Below are 23,727 nucleotides of genomic sequence, written 5' to 3' on the forward strand. Positions count from 1 at the left end.
TTGGGATGGGGAGGGGCTTTAGCGGGGGAATTAGTGGAGAACAATTGAAGGGGTTACTCCGTAGCAATGCAAATATCACGGTACAGCTATATGGACACTCAATCATTACGCTATTTTTTATTGGTAAATTTACAAACATATATAATGATAAATAGACTTGAAACTTGTATCTCATTATGGTGTATGGTGAAATAAGTACAGCCAGTTATAATTGTAATGGCTTAGCTGATAATAACAAAAGAAGAACAATATTTACATGGCTCAAAGAGAAGGAATATAATATCTATTGTATACAGGAAACTCATTCAACAATTCGAGATGAAGAAGCGTGGAAAAAAGAATGGGGGGGGGGAAATATAATTCTCCCATGGGCAAAGAAATTCAAAAGGGGTGATGATATTAATTAATAGTAATTTCGATCCGAATGTGCAAATTGTACAAATAGATACACAAGGTAGATGGATTATTTTAAATATGTTATTGGACCATAAACAGATATGGCTCATTAACCTTTACGGACCAAATAATGATGATCCACAATTCTTTGACAATATATATAATAAATTATCAAGCCTGCAAGCAACTCAAGACAATATTATTATGGTGGGGGATTATAATACTGTTTTAAATAGCTCAATGGACCGTAAAAGGAAATCACACCACAAACAATCACCCACATGCTCTTAAGGAAATTGTGAATGTCATGGATACATTAGAACTAGTAGATATATGGAGGCTTAAATATACTGATCTAGTGAGATATACATGGCGGAGACTGAATCAAGCTAGTCGTCTTGACTTCTTTCTTATCTCATTCTCGTTGGCACCAAAAGTAAAAAAAAAGTGTTGATAGGGGACAGAATGCGGTCAGACCATCATATAATAGGCATATACATTACTCTTACTGAATTTCCACGTGGGCGAGGATATTGGAAGTTTAATCAAAGCCTATTGGATGATAATTTATTTATAATTAGAACAAAGGAATTTATAACTGATTTTTTCCAACATAACATAGGTACAGCGAATCCCCTTATTGTATGGGACACCTTTAAATGTGCCTTTAGAGGCCATGCAATTCAGTACTCATCTCGAAAACAAAAGCAATTTAGGTCAAAAGAGTTTATACTAAGAATGGAAATAGAAAGTCTAACAGAACAGATAGATGGCAATAAAAACTGTAACATAGAGGCTCAGAATAAATTAGAGGAAAAACAAAAAGAAATGGAGAAACTTATTCAAGAAAGATCAAGTGTAATATATTATAAAAATAAAGCAAACTGGATGGAATATGGGGAAAAAATGCACAAAATTCTTTTTAATCTTCAACATAGGAATGCTACCAAAAAGAACTTAATGAAACTGGTTACAATTGACGGAGTCACCCATAATTCACCAAATTACATTTTGAAGGAAGAAACAAAGTACTTTAAGCATATGTTTTATTTTCAGTCGCCTCCATCTCCTCTAACTGAAGCTAATTGTAGAGATTTTTTTTCTATTGATAATGTCAAATTAACAGCCACACAGAAAGACTCATGTGAAGGTGAAATTACAGAGGAGGAACTTCTGGATGCAATTAAAGAATTTAAGTCTGGGAAAACTCCAGGGTTGGATGGCATACCAGTCGAGGTATACCAAACCTTTTTTGATATACTAAGAGGACCGTTATTAGCATGTTTTAACCACTCCTATGTAAATGGTAGATTATCTGACACTCAAGAAGAAGGACTGATCTCATTATTACTGAAACAGGATACAAGTGGAAAATATAAAGATCCAGTCCATTTACAAAATTGGAGGCCCCTTACACTTCAGTGTTGTGATGCAAAAATCCTAGCAAAATCTATAGCGCATAGAATTAAAAAGGTATTGTCGGATATTATTCATTCTAATCAGACAGGTTTTTTACATGGAAGATACATTGGAGATAATATTAGGCAAGTATTGGAAACATTAGAACACTATGGAAAATATGGGAAACCAGGCCTGCTATTCATAGCAGACTTCGAAAAGGCATTTGATAAAGTTCGACTGGGGTTTATATATAAATGCCTGGAGCATTTCAATTTTGGAGAATCTCTTATAAAATGGGTCAAAATCATGTATAGTAACCCTAGGTGTAAAATAGTAAATAATGGCTATTTCTCCAAAAAGTTTTAAACTGTCAAGAGGAGTGAAACAAGGTTGTCCACTATCGGCATATCTATTTATTGTGGCCATCGAGATGTTAGCTATTAAAATCAGATCCAATAATAATATCAGAGGATTAGAAATACAGGGCTTAAAAACAAAGGTGTCATTGTACGCTGATGATTCATGTTTTTTTTTAAATCCACAACTAGAATCCCTCCACAGCCTCATAGAGGATCTAGATACATTTTCTAACCTCTCTGGATTACAACCAAATTATGACAAATGTACTATATTACGTATTGGATCACTAAAAATACAATTTTTACATTACCATGTAGTTTACCAATAACATGGTCTGATGGTGATGTGGATATACTCGGAATACATATCCCAAAGGAAATAAATGATCTCACTTCAATAAATTTTAATAGAAAATTAGCAAAAATAGATAAGATCTTACTACCATGGAAAGGAAAATACCTGTCAATTTGTGGAAAAATCACCCTGATTAACTCATTAGTATTATCCCAGTTTACCTATTTGCTTATGGTCTTGCCTACGCCTAGCGAACAGTTTTTTAAATTATATGAGAAAAAAATATTCAATTTTATTTGGGCGGCAAGCCAGACAAAATTAAAAGAGCATATTTATATAATGAATATGAATTCGGAGGACATAAATTATTAAATATTAAAGCATTAGACCTATCACTAAAGGCTTCAGTCATACAAAAGTTATACTTAAATCCGAACTGGTTCTCAAGCAAATTAGTAAGATTGTCTCACCCAATGTTCAAGAAAGGCCTTTTTCCCTTTATTCAGATTACAACCTCTCACTTTCAGTTATTTGAAAAGGAAATAATCTCCCAAATGTCACTATTTCTAAAACAAGCCATAGAAAGTTGGTTGCAATTTCAATTTAATCCTCCAGAAACGACAGAACAAATAATGCAACAAATATTGTGGTTAAATTCAAATATACTAATTGACAAAAAACCTTTATTTTTGACAGAATGTTTAAAAAAGGTATAATCTTCGTAAATGATATCATCGGTAGGACTGGTGGAGTTATGACGCACATGCAGCTAACAAAAACATATGGAAATGTCTGCTCTACCCAAAATTACAACCAAATAATTGCAGCCTTACTGCAAAAATGGAAGAGGAAAGTGGAAGGGGGAGAAAGTAAGGAACTTGTCTGTCGGCCTTGCATTAAAGAACATAATTGGTTAAGGAAAACTGTGATAAATAAAAAAATATATCAGTTTCACTTAAGGACCAAAGGATTGACAGCCGTCCCATATAGATTGCAAAATAGTTGGGAAGAGATCTTTGATGTACCGATCCCATGGCATAGTGTTTATGAACTGACACGCAAAACGACACCGGATTCAAAAATTAGAATCTTTCAATTTAAATTATTACATAAAATTCTTGCTACCAATAGAATGTTATTTATATGGGGGATACAATCTTCCCAGCTCTGCAGATTTTGCTGTGAAGAGACGGAATCATTGGATCATTTGTTTTGGTTCTGTCCATTTGTAGCTTGTTTTTGGACACAGGTCCAGGAATGGCTAAAGGATTGCAATATTTACCTGGAACTAACCTTGCAGATAGCATTACTGGGTGATCTGAAAAGTCATAGTCAATCAATCAATAATATAATAATACTTTTAGCAAAACTGTTTATTTTTAATTCACAATCTGTAGAAGCAATGAGAATAGAAAGGTTCAGAACTTTTGTAAAACATCACAGTACGGTTGAAATATATATGGCAACTAGAAATCCTATATGGATGGTGTTAAGAGATAGATGGGAGGTATTGAATAGAGTTGAAGGATGGGACTAATAACAAATAACAACAAATAATAACAAATAATAACAATAATAACAAAGATAGCTAATAATGTAAAGCATACTGTGTCCATAATAAGTATATAGGTTGTATGTTGGGAGCTTTTGGGAAAGAGCACAGTTAGAAAGATATGGCATATAGAAGCAAACCGGATGGACATCATGAAAATGATCGGAGAGGTTGAGAGTAGAAGAAGTTCAGGAGCAAAAAAAAATCTAAATTAAAAAAATAAAATAATGTATGTGTATATATATATAATAGAATTATTGTAAAAGTAACTCTGTCCATAAGGTGTAGATAGTGAGTATAGACCGGAAGTAGAGGCCTGGGCATTGTTGTTCACTAATTTACTCCAAGTAGGGAAAGGATGGTGGGGTTGAAAAGTAATAAAGGGGAGTATATATATAAAAAAAAAAAAAAAAAAAACATGGGGGATTGGAAGTGATGCAGACAATTACATTGATAGAAGATACAATCTATCTGCAATATTAAGCTGATCCACTCCCCCCGAAAAGCGAAAAAAAAAAAGAAAAAAAAAAAAAAGAAAAAGAAGGAGAGTGATGGAGTGCTGCATCAGATGACCTGGCTTCCACAATCCCCCGACCTCAACCCTTTTGAGATGGTTTGGGATGAGTTGGACCACAGAGTGAAGGAAAAGCAGCCAACAAGTGCTCAGCATATGTGGGAACTCCTTCAAGACTGTTGGAAAAGCATTCCTCATGAAGCTGGTTGAAAGAATGTGCAAAGCTGTCATCAAGGCAAAGGGTGGCTTTTTGAAGAATCTGAAATAAAAAATATATTTTGATTTGTTTAACACTATTTTTGGTTACTACATGATTCCATGTGTGTTATTTCATAGTTTTGATGTCTTCACTATTACTCTACAATGTAGATAATAGTTATGAGTAGGTGTGTCCAAACTTTTGACTGGTACTATATATATATATATATATATATAATTTATATATTTAAATTGCTGGTAAAAAAATATATATATATTCATAGAGCGAACCACTATCCATAATATCAAAGCTCACTATATTGAATCCCACACAATTTAAACATTGAATCCCACACAATTTAAAAGCCCATTTCATAGGGAACGTTACAAACTGGAATATATGTAGTAACTTTCTTTGAAGAGATGGTGATTGGGTCTAAATAGGCCTTTGGTGTTTAGTAGTCTAAATGTAGTGTACTTGTCTTTAACTGCCATTTCCCGAAAGTCCGATTCTTCCGACACGCCAACAAATCTTTCTCAGTTTCAGAAGCATCTGCGTTCATCAACTTTTGTGTGGTTATTCTTAGATACAGTATATTCTCCAGACTGTTACAGAAGGAATTGTTGATATGTTGTAAAACATTTCTTCTAGATAACATTTTCTTCTGAATATTGTGCCTGAAAAACATTTTACATACATATTTACATTTGTATATTTAATTAGATGGCGCGTCATTAGCATATTTCCAAAAAATATTACAGAAAGATTTTAATACAAAAAAATATTATATTTTTGTCTACATTCAACTGGCAAAAGTTGAATGTGATGTGATTAAGGGGGGGTACACTATTAGGGTGTGGTGCCTGGCCTTAAATCCATCAGGAAAGTAGAGGTCACTATTGATTGATAGTGGCAGTATTTGTACACAGCAATTGGCCAGTGTCCAATACAATACAGTGAATACACAGGGCTGGAAATAGAGCTGGGACCAGCAGAGCTAGTGTATTCACGATTTAAACAGGATTCTAAAGTTTGCCATTTTCACAAAAAAATTTCAGACTTGATTTGACCTAACAAAAACTGTCTCAACCTCTACAAAAAATGAAAAATAATTAGAAATCAACATAACAATTCACATTTTCTGTTGCTGCAGGATCATTTTCCAGCTGTAGCAAACTGGCTCAAATTAATATAGGGCAACTGTTCAATGGTGTTTTGTGGCAGCCCTCTGAGGGACTGATATGCCAATGTTGATTAGGATGAAGAAGGAACAATGGCAGCAATTGTATTTACTGTAGGCCATCAACGTCATACTGTAGCAGATTTCCATGACAGACGTTATGCAGTGTGCACTGCCCACTCACACACACTTCTCATCTCAGAGGATTTTGTTTTGGTTAGTTGGCGAAATAGACTATGCACACTACTGTGGTTTTGTACCACATTATAAACCACAGTATTTCATCATGGTAAGCCCAGTTGCTCTAGTGTAATTGGTTACTGAGATATTGTTATTCATTGCTCAATCTTTTTCTCAACCCAAGAAGAACTGGATTTATTTTTCAGAGCGGTATGAAGTGAAAAGGAAACATGAGCGTTCTCATGGCAGGGGTCCGGCTCTGGGTAATTACCAATCTAAATCGATTACTGCCTGAGTTCTGTAGCCATTATGCTGTGCTGGGGCCTTAGCACGGTAAACAAACACAGGATTTATTATGAGATATCAATAGTCATAGTGATCCTATGAGGTCATTGATTAAAGGTAATTCCAGGTAGTGGAACATGTGAGCTGAGCTACGGTATATACACTACCGTTCAAAAGTTTGGGGTCACTTAGAAATGTCCTTGTTTTCGAAAAAAATTCAATTATTTTTCTCCATTAAAATAACATAAAATTGATCAGAAATACAGTGTAGACATTGTTAATGTTGGAAATGGCTATTGTTGCTGGAAATGGCTGATTTTTAATGGAATATCTAAATAGGCGTACAGAGGCCCATTATCAGCAACCATCAGTCCTGTGTTCCAATGGCACGTTGTGTTTGCTAATCCAAGTTTATCATTTTAAAAGGCTAACTGATCATTAGAAAACCCTTTTGCAATTATGTTAGCACAGCTGAAAACTGTCTTCACTGTTGAAGTTGAGACTGGTGTTTTGCGGGTACTATTTAATGAAGCTGCCAGTTGAGGACCTGTGAGGCATCTTTCTCAAACTAGACACTCTAGGCAGACAGGTGCATTTAGTATAGTGTGGATGTCCCTCCATTTCTCGATTGAAAACGACCTCAGCACAAATATTATAATGCACAACAGTTTTCAGCTGTGATAACATAATTGCAAAAGGGTTTTCTAATGATCAATTAGCCTTTTAAAATGATAAACTTGGATTAGCAAACACAATGTGTCATTGGAACACAGGACTGATGGTTGCTGATAATGGGCCTCTGTACGCCTATTTAGATATTCCATTAAAAATCAGCCGTTTCCAGCTACAATAGCCGTTTACAACATTAACAATGTCTACACTGTATTTCTGATCAATTTGATGTTATTTTAATGGACAATTTTTTTTATTTTCTTTCGAAAACAAGGACATTTCTAAGTGACCCCAAACTTTTGAACGGTAGTGTAAGTATCTTTGCCATTGATGAATAGTGTAAACTTTTAAATATATTTGCTGACAAGGCAGTATTTATTGAAAGTAGATAAGATACTATCATGTTACCATTGGTGTATTAAAATGAGAGTTAGAGTGATGTCACCCTATCGCCTTAATAAACCTCGCCTCCTGAATCCAAGTGTTTGACATGGGGGAGGGAACCAGTAACTTTATGGTCAAACTTTATCAATGTAGAAGCAACAGTCATTGTTCATACTTTGGTCATCTTACTTTGATCTGATTTCATCCAAATACTGTATCATCCAATTTCATAAAAAGTATGATTTTGACTGTTCATTACCTTTAAACCTTAAATGGTATTGTAAGGTATTGTACTGTGTGTCATTACTCAGTACTTGTTTTGATACCGTATTTAGATTACAGTAGGTGTACTGTAATATGAAATACAGAATTCTACTTGCCACCGAGCTGCCTGTAAGCTACTGTCAAATTCACAGTAACCCCTTTACAGTGCATGCATGGTGATGTCATTGACTGTTATGCTTGGCTATATGACTCTGGGCTGTGTTGAGTTTCGCTGGGACTGGGATGAGACCCACCACCTCATATTGTTACAGATGTGTTTTTCATCAATTAGATCAACATTGGTATGTTGTGGCGCATAAAAATTCATTGTGGTATACTGGATTAATAACATTGTTATACCTGTTGTGGTTTTATACATCAACGGCAAGTCACTTAACCCACATAAATTATGTTTTATGTTTATTGGATTATAAACATGCTCTAGTAATACCATATGTGCCATTCGGATATACTGTCTTGACAGAGAAATAGATGGCAAAGCTTCTCAGCTCACATTCCCTGAACAGACCCCCCCAGAGGTCCATCCCCCTCTGTGTGATTGGTTAGGGCAACAGTTTGTAGCCCACAGGGGCCAGATACAGTACTCAGTAGAACAGAGAGAAAAGGAGGACAGCTTCAACCCTCCTGCCTCTTCTCAATAGGCTGAGAGGACAGGGTTAGAGGACCAGAAACTTAAATCAGAGCCAATATACTGGTACTAGAGGTAAACGCTTAAGTGTCAGGGTGAGCTGGTTTGTCCAGACTGCTGCAGTGGATTGGCCTATTACAGTATTACCAAACTTGTCAACTGTGAGACCTCTCTTCTTTTCCCCCTGTTTGTGGATGATGGGACTTTAGCCATGTGGCAGGTAAAAAAAGAGGTTACTGCCTACTTCATCTTTGGGGTTGCTTATTTTCTTTTAAGCAAGTGGTTTCTCTCTCTATGTGTGTGTGTGTGTGTGTATGTGCAGTAAGTGCTTGATATCAGTGTGTCGACATAACAAGTTTCTGAGCCTCGAGGCAGGGCACAGTTCAAAAGCTGATGTCACTCTGCTGTATTGCACTCAGAAATTCCATTAAGTTTGACTACAGATTAATTATCAAAGTGACGTTACAGAGTGTAGAATAACACAGTGGTGAAGAGGCCATGTGAATGTGAAATGAAAGAATACAACAACACATCAATGTGTGATCATGTGCAATGGGTTGCCTGTAATCAGCATTATCACCTAATTTTAAGATGTGAATGTTGTGATTAGAAAAGCTGGTATGCCAACTTCAGTGCTGACACCGTGCCGAGGTTTACACATTGATCGTCATGAAAACATAATTTATGAGACAGGTCCAAGAAATAATCCATCATTATTTTAATCAAGCATGCTGTTTGCAGAATGCAGTTGAAATGCCAGCCTGTATTGTTCTTCAACTTATAGAATGTGACCAGTTTAGAATGTTATTTTCTCACAAATGTCAATTAAAGCTGTTTTTGTTAAGTGAAGCTGCTCTTTTTCAACAGTGTATTGCCAATAAAGACCTTGAGTTTGTTACACGGTCTGAGGGTTATACTAGTGCTACCAGGGGAATGAAAAGATGTCCTTATGAGAATTTTTTTTAATTTACACCTCAGATAAGATAAGATAAAAGTGAAAGATAGCAGTGTTTCGCGATCTGGGTTACCTCTTTAACTATCAAGCATTATGTGTACTATTGTGACAAAAGCTTGCCTGTAGTTTTACAACAGAGCTTATCTGTGGGCAAGTCATACGCAGTTCCTTATAAATGTCTTATTTTCTAAGTGTAGAATTCAGACTTTGCTGTTGGAGCCTGGGGTTTTCCTTTTTAATTAGTAACTAATTGTTTCCCAGTAGAGCTGAGGAATGCCTGACTTTATCTGCAGTCACTCTTTGATCACTTGTGTGGTAAATAATGTATCACCATGGAAACCTTGTAGGCTGGGTACTAGAGGTATCAGGGAATGAGTCAGTCAGTGAATAATTTGTTGAGATTCAGTCTTTGGAATGTAGGTGTTGAAATAGGTAAACAAGTAATGGTACAGTCGGGATAGTGAACAATTATTTTTATGTGTTTGTTTGGGAGTTTACAACAGTAACCTTATGTTTGACATTACTATAGATAGTATTTCAGAAGTCTGTATATGCATAGTTCATTACTTATAATCAGCATAACCACAGTCAGTTTTGTCAGGGATCGTCAGTGTCAGTCAGTTTTTATGTCAACCACAAGATGTCCCTCTTTAACCAGTTTTGCAATGGGTTGAGTTGTCCATCAATTTCTATGTGTTAATCTGAAATCACAATGCAGCAATGTAAACAGTACATTTCATAAGAATTAAAATATATCCCTTGAAGTTAACCCATACATTTTCAAGTAATTTCAATGACGCATAATCTGCTTCAAATATTCATAAACCATCAATTTAATTCACTGAGTTATTTGTGCAGTATTTGGGGATCAAGGGAGGTAAGATGTTTTGATAGATAATATTTTAATTAATTTGAGATTAGTGTATTCCAACTGCGACCAATTCTGTTATCATGAAATCTATGCTGGGCTTTGCTGGGAAAGCAACAGTCGTAGGGGGATTCAGTGAAAGTTCATGTGGTTATGGAAAGAAAACAAAATGTTCCTGCTGTTGCTACCTGCCAAGCTGCAGGGAGGAAATGGGAGAGTTTGGCTGTTCTGATTGCTGACCAGGATGACCTACAGAAAGACTGGCCCTGCCAGCAACTGGCCTAGTTAACAGACCCTCTGTTCTAAAGCTGTTTGACTGCTTCACTGGCTAAAGGCTAACTGGCAATGTATCAATCCAACTAGTGGCCTCCATTTCCAGTTTCTTATCTTTGCTCAAATCAGCATTGGACTCTCAGCTGCATAACAAACTCCTTTGCAGTGTTTTTTTTTTTAGGTGGTTGCATTTCATAACTGTATTACTGTCTGTTCACATGTACACCCCTTACTCTAGGCTATTGTTTATTGGCACACATTTGTAATCAATATCCCTAATCAGGACATCAACTCAACAAATGAAACACCTACTGTACTGTCAAAATCAATATAGCAAGTCCTGCAGGCTCTAGTTTTATCTTATCTTGATTTTTGTCCAGTCATATGGTCAAGTGCTGCAAAGAAAGACCCAGTTAAGCTGCAGCTGGCCCAGAACAGAGCGGCACGTCTTGCACTTTATTATAATCAGAGGGATAATATTAATGATATGCATACCAGTTTCTCTTGGCTAAGAGTTGAGGAAATACTGACTGTGTCACTTCTTGTTGTTATAAGAAAAATTAATATGTTGGAAATTCCAAATAGTTTGCATAGTCAACTTACACACAGCACTGACACGCACACTTACCCCACCAGACATACCACCAGGGGTCTTTTCACAGTCCCCAGGTCTAGAACAAATTCAAGGAAACGTACAGTATTATACAGAGCCATGAGTGCATGGAACTCCCTTTCATCGTATATACCGCAAGTGAACAGCAAACCTAGTTTGAAAAAACAAATAAAGCAACACCTCACAGCACAACGCCCCTCCCCCATGTGACCTACTTGTTGTGTGTAGAGTAACTTGCAAAAGTATTCATCCCCCTAGGCGTTTTTCCTATTTTGTTGCATTACAACCTGTAATTTCAATGGATTTTTATTTGGATTTCATGTAATGGACATACACAAAATAGTCAAAATTGGTGAAGTGAAATGAAAAAAATAACTTGTTTCAGAAAATGCCAAAAAATGAATAACGGAAAAGTGGTGCGTGCATATGTATTCACCCCCTTTGCTATGAAGCCCGTAAATAAGATCTGTTGCAACCAATTACCTTCAGAAGTCACATAATTAGTTAAATAAAGTCCACCTGTGTGCAATCTAAGTGTCACATGATCTGTCACATGATCTCACCTGTCCTGAAAGGCCCCAGATTCTGCAACACCACTAAGCAAGGGGCACCATCAAACAGGTCAGGGACAAAGTTGTGGAGAAGTACAGATCAGGGTTGGGTTATAAAAAAATATCTGAAACTTTGAACATTCCACGGAGCACCATTAAATCCATTATTCAAAAATGGAAAGAATATGGCACCACAACAAACCTGCCAAGAGAGGGCCGCCCACCGAAACTCACGGACCAGGCAAGGAGGGCATTAATCAGAGAGGCAACAAAGAGACCAAAGATAAGCAATCACGTTTGGTGTTTGCCAAAAGCCATGAGAGAGACTCCCCAAACATATGGAAGAAGGAAAACACTATGTCTGGCACAAACCCAACACCTCTCATCACCCCGAGAACAACATCTGATGTTTTTCATCGGCAGGGACTGGGAAACTGGTCAAAATTGAAGGATTGATAGATGGCGCTAAATACAGGGAAATTCTTGAGGGAAACCTGTTTCAGTCTTCCAGAGATTTGAGACTGGGATGGAGGTTCACCTTCCAGCAGGACAATGACCCTAAGCATACTGCTAAAGCAACACTCGAGTGGTCCCCTGTAGCTCAGTTGGTAGAGCATGGTGCTTGCAATGACAGGGTTGTGGGTTTGTTTCCCACGGGTGGCCAATATGAAAATGTATGCACTCACTAACTGTAAGTCGCTCTGGATAAGAGCGTCTGCTAAATGACTAAAATGTAAATGTAAAATGTTTAAGGGGAAACATTTAATTGTCTTGGAATGGCCTAGTCAAAGCCCAGACCTCAATCCAAATGAGAATCTGTGGTATGACTTAAAGATTGCTGTACACCAGCGGAACCCATCCAACTTGAAGGAGCTGGAGCAGTTTTGCCTTGAAGAATGGGCAAAAATCCCAGTGGCTAGATGTGCCAACCTTATAGAGACATAACCCAAGAGACATGCAGCTGTAATTGCTGCAAAAGGTGGCTCTACAAAGTATTGACTTTGGGGGGTGAATAGTTATGCACGCTCAAGTTTTCTGTTTTTTTGTCTTATTTCTTGTTTGTTTCGCAATGTGTAAATCAAATGATACAACCCCCCAAAAATCTATTTTAATTCCAGGTTGTAAGGCAACAAAATAGGAAAAATGCCAAGAGGGGTGAATACATTCGCAAGCCACTTTTGTAAAGCCCAGCTCTCTGGAGTGTACGGCTTAAAGTGGTCCTATGGACAGATACGCCAATCTCCGCTGTGGAGCTTTGCAGCTCCTTCAGGGTAATCTTTGGTCTCTTTGTTGCCTCTCTGATTAATGCCCTCCTTGCCTGGTCCGTGAGTTTTGGTGGGCGGCCCTCTCTTGGCAGGTTTGTTGTGATGCCATATTCTTTCCATTTTGGAATAATGGATTTAATGGTGCTCAGTGGGATGTTCAAAGTTTCTGCTATTTTTTTATAACCCAACCCTGATCTGTACTTCTCCACAACTTTGTCTCTGACCTGTTTGAAGAGCTCCTTGATCTTCATGGTGCCGCTTGCTTGGTGGTGCCCCTTGCTTAGTGGTGTTGTAGAATCGGGGGCCTTTTAGAACAGGTGTACAGTGGGGAGAACAAGTATTTGATACACTGCCGATTTTGCAGAACTTAATATTTGGCACAGAAACCTTTGTTTGCAATTACAGAGATCGTACGTTTCCTGTAGGTCTTGACCTTCTCAAGATCCTTCAGGTTTCGGGGCTATCGCTGGGCAATACAGACTTTCAGCTCCCTCCAAAGATTTTCTATTGGGTTAAGGTCTGGAGACTGGCTAGGCCACTCCAAGACCTTGAGATGCTTCTTACGGAGCCACTCCTTAGTTGCCCTGGCTGTGTGTTTTGGGTCGTTGTCATGCTGGAAGACCCAGCCACGACCCATCTTCAATGCTCTTACTGAGGGAAGGAGGTTTTTGGCCAAGATCTCGCGATACATGGCCCCTTCCATCCTCCCCTCAATACGGTGCAGTCGTCCTGTCGCCTTTGCAGAAAAGCATCCCCAAAGAATGATGTTTCCACCTCCATGCTTCATGGTTGGGATGGTGTTCTTGGGGTTGTACTCATCCTTCTTCTTCCTCCAAACACGGCGAGTGGAGTTTAGACCAAAAAGCTCTATTTTTGTCTCATCAGACCACATGACCTTCTCCCATTCCTCCTCATCCAGATGGTCATTGGCAAACTTCAGACAGGCCTGGACATGCGCTGGCTTGAGCAGGGGGACCTTGCGTGCGCTGCAGGATTTTAATCCATGACGGCGTAGTGTGTTACTAATGGTTTTCTTTGAGACTGTGGTCCCAGCTCTCTTCAGGTCATTGACCAGGTCCTGCCGTGTAGTTCTGGACTGATCGCTCACCTTCCTCATGATCATTGATGCCCCACGAGGTGATATCTTGCATGGAGCCCCAGACCGAGGGTGATTGACCGTCATCTTGAACTTCTTTCATTTTCTAATAATTGCGCCAACAGTTGTTGCCTTCTCACCAAGCTGCTTGCCTATTGTCCTGTAGCCCATCCCAGCCTTGTACAGGTCTACAATCTTATCCCTGATGTCCTTACACAGCTCTCTGGTCTTGGCCATTGTGGAGAGGTTGGAGTCTGTTTGATTGAGTGTGTGGACAGGTGTCTTTTATACAGGTAACGAGTTCAAACAGGTGCAGTTAATACAGGTAATGAGTGGGGAACAGGAGGGCTTCTTAAAGAAAAACTAACAGGTCTGTGAGAGACGGAATTCTTACTGGTTGGTAGGTGATCAAATACTTATGTCATGCAATAAAATGCAAATTAATTACTTAAAAATCATACAATGTGATTTTCTGGATTTTTGTTTTAGATTCCGTCTCTCACAGTTGACGTGTACCTATGATAAAAAATTACAAACCTCTACATGCTTTGTAAGTAGGAAAACCTGCAAAATCGGCAGTGTATCAAATACTTGTTCTCCCCACTGTATATATATATATATATATATATATATATACACAGTACCAGTCAAAAGTTTGGACACACCTACTCATTCAAGAGTTTTTCTTTATTTGTACTATTTTCAAATGGACATCATCAAATCAAAACCCAACCTTAATTTACTCGTTGTGGCGCACGGATGTTCCAAACTCAGTTTTAGCCAAGACTGACTTTATAACCAGTATGAAAATGTATGCACTCACTAACTGTAAGTCGCTCTGGATAAGAGCGTCTGCTAAATGACTAAAATGTAAATGACCAAAATGATCTTATTTACACTTTGTAGTCAATTTTGACAATAGAATAACTGTTTCTGACTCATATCGATGCCACATACAGTGAGGGGAAAAAAGTATTTGATCCCCTGCTGATTTTGTACGTTTGCCCACTGACAAAGACATGATCAGTCTATAATTTTAATAGTAGGTTTATTTGAACAGTGAGAGACAGAATCACAACAAAAAAATCCAGAAAAACGCATGTCAAAAATGTTATACATTGATTTGCATTTTAATGAGGGAAATAAGTATTTGACCCCTCTGCAAAACATAACTTAGTACTTGATGGCAAAACCCTTTTTGGCAATCACAGAGGTCAGACGTTTGTTGTAGTTGGCCACCAGGTTTGCACACATCTCAGGAGGGATTTTGTCCCACTCCTCTTTACAGATCTTCTCCAAGTCATTAAGGTTTCGAGGCTGACGTTTGGCAACTCGAACCTTCAGCTCCCTCCACATATTTTCTATGGGATTAAGGTCTGGAGACTGGCTAGGCCACTCCAGGACCTTAATGTGCTTCTTCTTGAGCCACTCCTTTGTTGCCTTGGCCGTGTGTTTTGGGTCATTGTCATGCTGGAATACCCACCCACGACCAATTTTCAATGCCCTGGCTGAGGGAAGGAGGTTCTCACCGAAGATTTGACGGTACATGGCCCCGTCCATCGTCCCTTTGATGCGGTGAAGTTGTCCTGTCCCCTTAGCAGAAAAACACCCCCAAAGCATAATGTTTCCACCTCCATGTTTGACGATGGGGATGGTGTTCTTGGGGTCATAGGCAGCATTCCTCCTCCTCCAAACACGGCAAGTTGAGTTGATGCCAAAGACCTCGATTTTGGTCTCATCTGACCACAACACTTTCACCCAGTTCTCCTCTGAATCATTCAGATGTTCATTGGCAAACTTCTGAAGGGCCTGTATATGTGCTTTCTTGAGCAGGGGGACCTTGCGGGCGCTGCAGGATTTCAGTCCTTCACGGCGTAGTGTGTTACCAATTGTTTTCTTGGTGACTATGGTCCCAGCTGCCTTGAAATCATTGACAAGATCCTCCCGTGTAGTTCTGGGCTGATTCCTCACCGTTCTCATGATCATTGTAACTCCACGAGGTGAGATCTTGCATAGAGCCCCAGGCTGAGGGAGATTGACAGTTATTTTGTGTTTCTTCCATTTGCGAATAATCGCACCAACTGTTGTCACCTTCTCACCAAGCTGCTTGGCGATGGTCTTGTAGCCCATTCCAGCCTTGTGTAGGTCTACAATCTTGTCCCTGACATCCTTGGAGAGCTCTTTGGTCTTGGCCATGGTGGAGAGTTTGGAATCTGATTGATTGATTGCTTCTGTGGACAGGTGTCTTTTATACAGGTAACAAACTGAGATTAGGAGCACTCCCTTTAAGAGTGTGCTCCTAATCTCAGCTTGTTACCTGTATAAAAGACAACTGGGAGCCAGAAATCTTTCTGATTGAGAGGGGGTCAAATACTTATTTCCCTCATTAAAACGCAAATCAATTTCTAACATTGTTGACATCCGTTTTTCTGGATTTTTTTGTTGTTATTCTGTCTCTCACTGTTCAAATAAACCTACCATTAAAATTATAGACTGATCATTTCTTTGTCAGTGGGTAAACGTACAAAATCAGCAGGGGATCAAATACTTTTTTCCCTCACTGTATACTGAGATCATGTGACACTTAGATTGCACACAGGTGGACTTTATTTAACTAATTATGTGACTTCTGAAGGTAATTGTTTGCACCAGATCTTATTTAGGGGCTTCATAGCAAAGGGGGTGAATACATATGCATGCACCACTTTTCCATTATTTTATTTTTTCATTTCACTTCACCAATTTTGACTATTTTGTGTATGTCCATTACATGGAATCCAAATAAAAATCCATTTAAATTACAGGTTGTAATGCAACAAAATAGGAAAAACGCCAAGGGGGATAAATACTTTTGCAAGGCACTGTATGTAAATGTTTGTCTTTTGTCTGTAATGTATTTTTCGATATGTGTCGGGCCCCAGTAAGACTATCTGTCGCCATTGGCGCCGGCTATTGGGGATCCTAATAAATCAAAATATTAAATATACTGAATATATAGTCGAAATTTACAACAGGTCACTTGCCCTCATTATAATTCCATACATGCAGTACAAATCCATAGTCAATTGGTTGTGTATTAGCTTCGCCACAATAGAAGAAACACAGTACAGTGCAAACCCCTAAATAAAGCTGGTTTGCCTTTTCAACATAATCCTATTTGACAGGTGGAGGGCCCTAGAAGTTAAACAAATGTTGATTTCTATAATCCACTTGTCCTAGATAGCACAGCACACCACTGTGCTTCCTGGTTTGTTTTCTAATATATGAAAGCAGTAAATTCCCATGTTTTTGATGAATGTGGGTCAGGTAGAGTCCCCCGCTGATAATCACAGTGATGTGTACGGGTGCAGATTTGGGAGATTAGAGGTTTTGTCTAATCATCTGCCTCTCGCCACAGCTGTAAATCACATTAGGCAGACAGAGTGGGCTGTTGGGCCGCTCCATTGAGACGGCTGCTTTTGGGTGCAGCAGCCGGCCACACATTGGTCACAGATTCGCTGCGAAGACAGGATTACAGATAATGTTGTTAGGTATCTGCCCCGGGAAAAAGGGGAAAAGAGCAAGTTCTCTCTCTCTAATGATGAATATATGGATTGCGGCCATCATTAGAGATGATAATAAAAGAGTCTAGCAAAGCTGATTAAAATGTGCTTGAAATGGAGAGAAAAACATCTGCCACAAAAGTGAGAATGAGAGCACATATCCCGTGAAAATGTAATATTTGTCCAAGGATGACTAGTTCAAACAACATTTCAATTTAGTTATTAGGCCTAATATCCAAGTTCAGAGTTTCACTGAAGTGCCATATTGCTTAGTACTAATGCTTGATACAAGATACAAGCACCTATCCCACACTGGAAAACTCTGTCAGTGACCACATGCAGTGACACCTATCGCTGTTTATTGTTCCTCTGCTCTTTCAGTTCAGTTCAGCAATTACACCACCCTGCATGCCTGGGACCTGGGGATAAACAATTTACACTTAATTCTGTGAGTAAGTGATTTATCAGTTTTCCTGCACTTAATCTGACCCTGCTGGCACTTGTGACAAGAGCTCTGTGGGGCTCTTTAGGCTGGTGGTGTCTAGATGTGGCTACACATTAGGCAGTGTTAGTTGGCTTTTTTTGTGGTGTTTCTCCCTCTCTCAGGCCATGCTGATGCACAGTCCTATTGGCTATTGATTGTGGGTTCAGTGCCAACCAATGACTGTAGGTTCCAACCCTGGTTGGCTGTAAACCCCGTCCCAGCCCCATCGTAAAGGTCACATTTCATATGGGCCTTTTTCCAAAGCTGGCAGTGGGCAGACAGGCGACTGGCTTCAAGGCAATTGATCATTCATCTCCACCCATGCATTATTAATCCATGTTTTGTCAATGGGAAAAAAGTTAATGCAACATGATCTTTGTGTATGACTAGAATACTGACGCATAGTAAAATTGTACTTCCTATAAACAGTGTTTAACAATGCCATAAATAAATGTTGTATTCCGCATGAATGTGTTGCATACTTGTGGCCAAAATATATATACATCAGGCATGTGTTAGATGTGGAAATTACCTATAGGTGTGGAAGTGGCCATGGTTTTTCCATTCGGAACCTCTGGGTTCTGAGAGTGTTGTGATGAACCCCATTCTCCCCCACTGAGACTCACTGACACTGAGTCACTGACATTACAGTACAGAAAACAACACAACCGTTGTACAGCAGGCATTCCTGCCCAGCTGGAGGCTTCACATGAAATCAGTTAGGGGAATGCCATTCACATTCCCATGTCATCTCCAACACTATGTGTCTCTCACTCTCACACCCACCACTTTGTGTTCACCAAGACATGTATATAATGTCTACAGTATGGATCTGTCTGTCAGGGAGTGGATTCTGTCTCAATGTCATTTTGAATGATAGGAGAATTCAAACGTATCGGAGAGAGGTAGGGAGGGAGGCACATGAAGAGCAGATAGTAGATGGTACCCCTTACCTAAAAGTGATCCATCCCGCTTTAGAAGGCACTGGAACAGATGAACACAGGTCTTATCATGAGTACACTGAGATGTTTCATGTGGTGGAGACACATTTCTACAGATTGCACTGGTCTCGAGGAGAGGGCTAGAAATGAAATGGTTTTACTTTGAAACAGCTTTTGTGGTCTAATAATGATTTTGTGAAGCTTTGTAGGCTTACTGCCTCAACTCAGTGAGAGATACTGATGGTTTGTATAGAGGAAGACAACATATCTAATCTGTTTGGTCCAGGTCAGCTTGTTGTTTGGGAGCACAGGGAATCAGAGATCCCTGCCTGCCCTCCCTGTGTTCCAGATTAATCCTGCTGCCAACAAGTCTCCAATCCCAACCCATCCCCTGTGTGTGTGTGCATTCCTGTGTGCCTGTGTACAGCTGTGGGATCTTAATTTGACCACTCTTTTGTTGCCGAAAATGCAGGAAATGCAAACTTGTAATGTATTTTCAGTTTTTAAAAAGCTTCTAAAGTTTGTAATTTCCACGTAGAAAATTCAGACTTGATTTGCCGTAACAAAAAGTGTATTAACCCCTACAAAAATGTCCATTCATTATAATTCACATTAAAATTCACATTTCCTGTTGCTGCAGAATAATTTTTCTGTTGTAGCAAACTGGCTCAAATTAAGATCCTACATCTGTATCTGTGTGCATGTGTGTTGTCAGCCTTTCTCTTTTTTAATCCCTGGTGACAGAGCCAAGAAAAGTTCCGCTACACAGGGCAGCATTGTGCCGCTGGAGAGGCATAGGGGACGGTCACAGAGGGAAACGGATCCTGACGCTGTCCTCTCTCTCCTCTCTGGATCACAGCTCAGTGGGCAGGGCTCAGATCACAGAGGACACTGACCTGTCTGTCCTGTGTGAGGGCCAAAGCTATACTGACTAGACCTACCATGGTCCTGTGGAGCTGTCCCTGCTTATATCCAGCCTCTTGCTCTTTCTCTCTCGCTAAGTCTCTCTTTTTGTCTCTTCTCTCTCTCTCTCTCTCTCTCTCTCTCTCTCTCTCTCTGTCTCTCACTCTCTCTCTCGTTCTCTCTCTCTCTGCCTGTACTTCCAGTGAGTGAATGAGTGCTGGCCGGCTCTCCTACTGTAGGTGGAGCTGGCTTTCCTGGAATTGTGGGGCAGCTCTTCCTGTTGTGCTTGCTACTTGCTACCTCATGCTCTCCGTCTCCTGGTTCCTGGTTAATGACAGCCCTGCTCCGCTACCGCAGGATTACTGCCTTATGAAGACTTGTTCCATCTGGATGCGGGCCTCTCTTCTGTTACTGCACACTGCCACCGCCTCGTTTCGGGGGGTTTCTTTGTTGTCGTTTAATATACTTTCATGATTTGGGTCAGAAGTTCCCCCTCAACCGAAATGTCTCTGCAGTACAAAGCGGAGCGAAATCCATCGGTGGGTAAAGTAAACTGCGTATGAATGGGAAAGCTTTCAGGGGGAGTGCGTAAGGTGCAGTTGCTGTGAAGCACTTTGCTCTGGCTCTCTGCCACAGTATACTTTTACAGGGTTTTTGTGTAACTCTAGGGCTTTTGTGGCTGTTTGTATGATGACATCAAGGCTGGGACATTTTCATTTGTGTACAGTATTTGCATTGTTCATGCAAAGCTCTTAGATCTTTTTTCATATTTATGAACTATTATTTGGCTTCATTGAATGGAGACTAAATAATTTACAGGGTATTTTCAGTCACACATGGCAGGATATTTGCATGTTACTGTTGTATCGTAATTTGGTTAGAGGAAATATAAGAAAAAAATATTCTGCCGAATGTGTCATATGAGTTGGGTTTGACTTGTGGACTACTTGTCAAACACATTACGAAAGACAAACATGTCAGGACAGTGCTCGTCTGTGGATTTAGTAGCCACTCCTACTTCTACAACAACTATTCTTACACTACAGTAGACATGAGCACCAATATACTTTGTATCAGCAAGTATTGTTGAGATTTTGTAATTTACTTTTCACCAGATTAATTTACTTCAGTGTGCAAAATATCTAAACTTGACATTGTGTGCACTCTGCATGAAAAATAGATTATTTAAAATTGCATTTAAAATCTATGATTTGAAATGTCTTGGGTGTTCAAGGTCAAGATGCTAAGATTATACTCAATTTTTAATGGAGGAAACCATAAACGATCATAATATTTCAATCTGTTTCTGAAAATGCAATACAGTAGCCTATACTGTATGTTTTCTTACCGCTAACAAACTATTGTTATATTTCTAATCTCTGAGCATCACTTTTGAACATTGGAAACACAAACTCCACCCCGCTAGTCCTTTCGCCAGCAAGCTTGTCTCATCAACTTGGATAACAGAGAGAACTTTGTTACTCCAAAAAAATGACACAGACACCTGCATTAAACTCCATGTCTGCACAAACCAACAATAGTAGCACAACAAAGCCCCACAGATGCATTCATATTGTCTGCATCACAGACAACAGACAATTGTCTCTTGTCTCATACAGTAGGTTAGCTGAGTGCCTCTGTGGATTTGACTAGAATAGGAGGGGGAACAAACTGTGGCCTGTAGCTCTGGGGCCTGGGGTAATTGCTGTATCCTCACAACTTCAAAGACCACTTGTGCCCGGCTGGCCTGATAATGAGCTTTTGCCTTCTTTCACACGTAATGAGTGGAGTTAGAGAGTTCACACAGGGAGACGCGGCGGTCACAGCGCGTCTACTCGCAGCTGGGGTGTCTGACTGACCTGTAACAAAGGCTCTGTGTCCATCAGTCCAGTCACAGTGTGGAGCTCCAGCCGTGAACAGGCAGGGCCAGGGACTTCTGCTTCACTGAGCTGTCTGGCCTCACAGTCCTGCACTGCGCTGGGCTAGCTAGCCTGACCAAGCCTCTCCATATACATGGGCCAGGCTATTCTTATATGCACTGTATGTCTACTTGAGTAATTTTTGTGTTTCTGGAGTTATATCATCAAAACAACTCAAAACGCTTACATAAAATATTCACTGTTTGTTTGTTTTTCCCAATTTCGGTCTTTGGTTGTTTGGTTGTTGCTTCACAGGGAATAAGGACACATGTGCCTCCCTATAAAATATGTATGAATTAATTCAGGGGAAATTAACAAAAACATGGATTGCTTAACTTTTTTACGAACAACACTTTCATTTCTATGCAGCTTTAATAATTTATATTTGTCTGAAGGGATCAGAATATGCCGAAACTCAATTAGAAGAGTCTTCATTTCTCATTTCCTAATTTCATTCAATACCACTGATAAAGATACCACATATGTGTTATTCAGTACCTTCTATTTATTCCTCTAGTACACCAAGTCATCTCCAGTTTTCTTTAAATTAGGAATGTGGAAAGACCACTCATTAATTTATATTCAGGGAAGGTTGACAACCCCCTATAGCTCAACCCTTTTCGAACCCTTCACTTCTCTCTCTTTCTGTCTCTCTTTCTCTCTTTTTTTCTCTCTCTCTCTCTCTCTCTCTCTCTCTCTCTCTCTCTCTCTCTCTCTCTCTCTCTCTCTCTCTCTCTCTCTCTCTCTCTCTCTCTCTCTCTCTCTCTCTCTCTCTCTCTCTCTCTCCCATTCTCTAATGATGTACTCCATGTCATCCCTACAGATAGCTGATCAGCTTCCCTGGATTTTGCTGACGACACCGCTTTGTTGTGCGTGAAGATGGAAACACTGGAGTCGGAGCTGACCTGCCCAATTTGTCTGGAGCTCTTCGAGGACCCACTGCTCTTGCCCTGCGCTCACAGCCTGTGTTTCAACTGTGCCCACCGCATCCTAGTCTCCCACTGCACCCCCAACGAGCCTGTGCAGTCCATCAGCGCCTTTCAGTGCCCAACCTGTCGCTATGTCATCACCCTCAGCCAGAGGGGCCTAGAAGGACTGAAGCGTAACGTCACTCTGCAGAACATCATCGACCGCTTCCAGAAGGCTTCCGTGAGCGGGCCCAACTCCCCCAGTGAGACTCGCCGCGAGCGGGCCGCCCTAGACAACACGGCCATGACCTCCCCCAATGAGAGGGTGCAGTGCCAGTTCTGTGAGCAGGACCCTCCCCAAGACGCTGTCAAGACCTGTGTCACCTGCGAGGTGTCCTACTGCGACGAGTGCCTGAAGGCCACCCACCCCAATAAGAAGCCCTTCACTGGCCATCGTCTGATCGAGCCCATGCCGGACTGCCACCTCAGGGGACTCATGTGTCTGGAGCACGAGGACGAGAAGGTGAACATGTACTGTGTCACAGATGAACAGTTGATCTGTGCCTTGTGCAAACTGGTCGGTCGGCATCGGGACCACCAAGTAGCAGCACTCAGCGACCGCTACGAGAAACTGAAGGTAAGAGATGCTACTGTACAATACTGTGCACAGCTTCAGGAATGTCTGGGGAGTATCTGGGGAGTTAATGATTGTCTGTGAAGAGCTCATCGTGTACAATAACTTGTTTCCACTGAGTATAACACATGGACAGATTAAAAATCATATTTGATGAAAATTAAGTTTGAACTTGTAAGTATATTAGATAAACAAGATTGTGCCTGAATTGCTTGACAAAAATATAGATCAAATTCAATATTTGACTATTCTCTTTTTGTTTTGTGGAGATTCACCACACACAATTTTCAGAGATCACAGTTCATTTTTTTATTACTTACTATTTTATATCACCTGCCTTTCAAAAATACTAAAATGATGTGATTGTTATACAATGTGTTGTTTTCAGAATGTAATATATTTTATTTGTGGCCGTATCATACAAATCTGTGACCTACTGCAGTTT

At 39.9% G+C, this 23,727-nt stretch overlaps 1 protein-coding gene across 5 annotated transcripts in view; it reads left to right on the forward strand.

Moving 5' to 3' along the window:
* Positions 1-23,727, forward strand: part of LOC121553068 (E3 ubiquitin-protein ligase Midline-1) — a 61,873-nt gene that overhangs the window by 17,819 nt on the left and 20,327 nt on the right. For 2 of the 5 annotated variants that reach the window (XM_041866100.2, XM_041866101.2), the window contains exon 2: positions 22,564-23,285. In XM_041866100.2, the coding sequence (XP_041722034.1) occupies positions 22,620-23,285 (666 nt within the window). In that variant the 5' untranslated portion in view covers positions 22,564-22,619. Of the gene's footprint in view, positions 1-8,312; positions 8,551-19,965; positions 20,361-22,563; positions 23,286-23,727 lie in introns of those variants that run through there. The other 3 variants (XM_041866099.2, XM_041866098.2, XM_041866102.2) reach the window with 3 other exon arrangements.

This window comes from Coregonus clupeaformis, chromosome 4 (assembly GCF_020615455.1).
Source record: "Coregonus clupeaformis isolate EN_2021a chromosome 4, ASM2061545v1, whole genome shotgun sequence".
NCBI classification, from domain to species: Eukaryota; Metazoa; Chordata; class Actinopteri; order Salmoniformes; family Salmonidae; genus Coregonus; species Coregonus clupeaformis.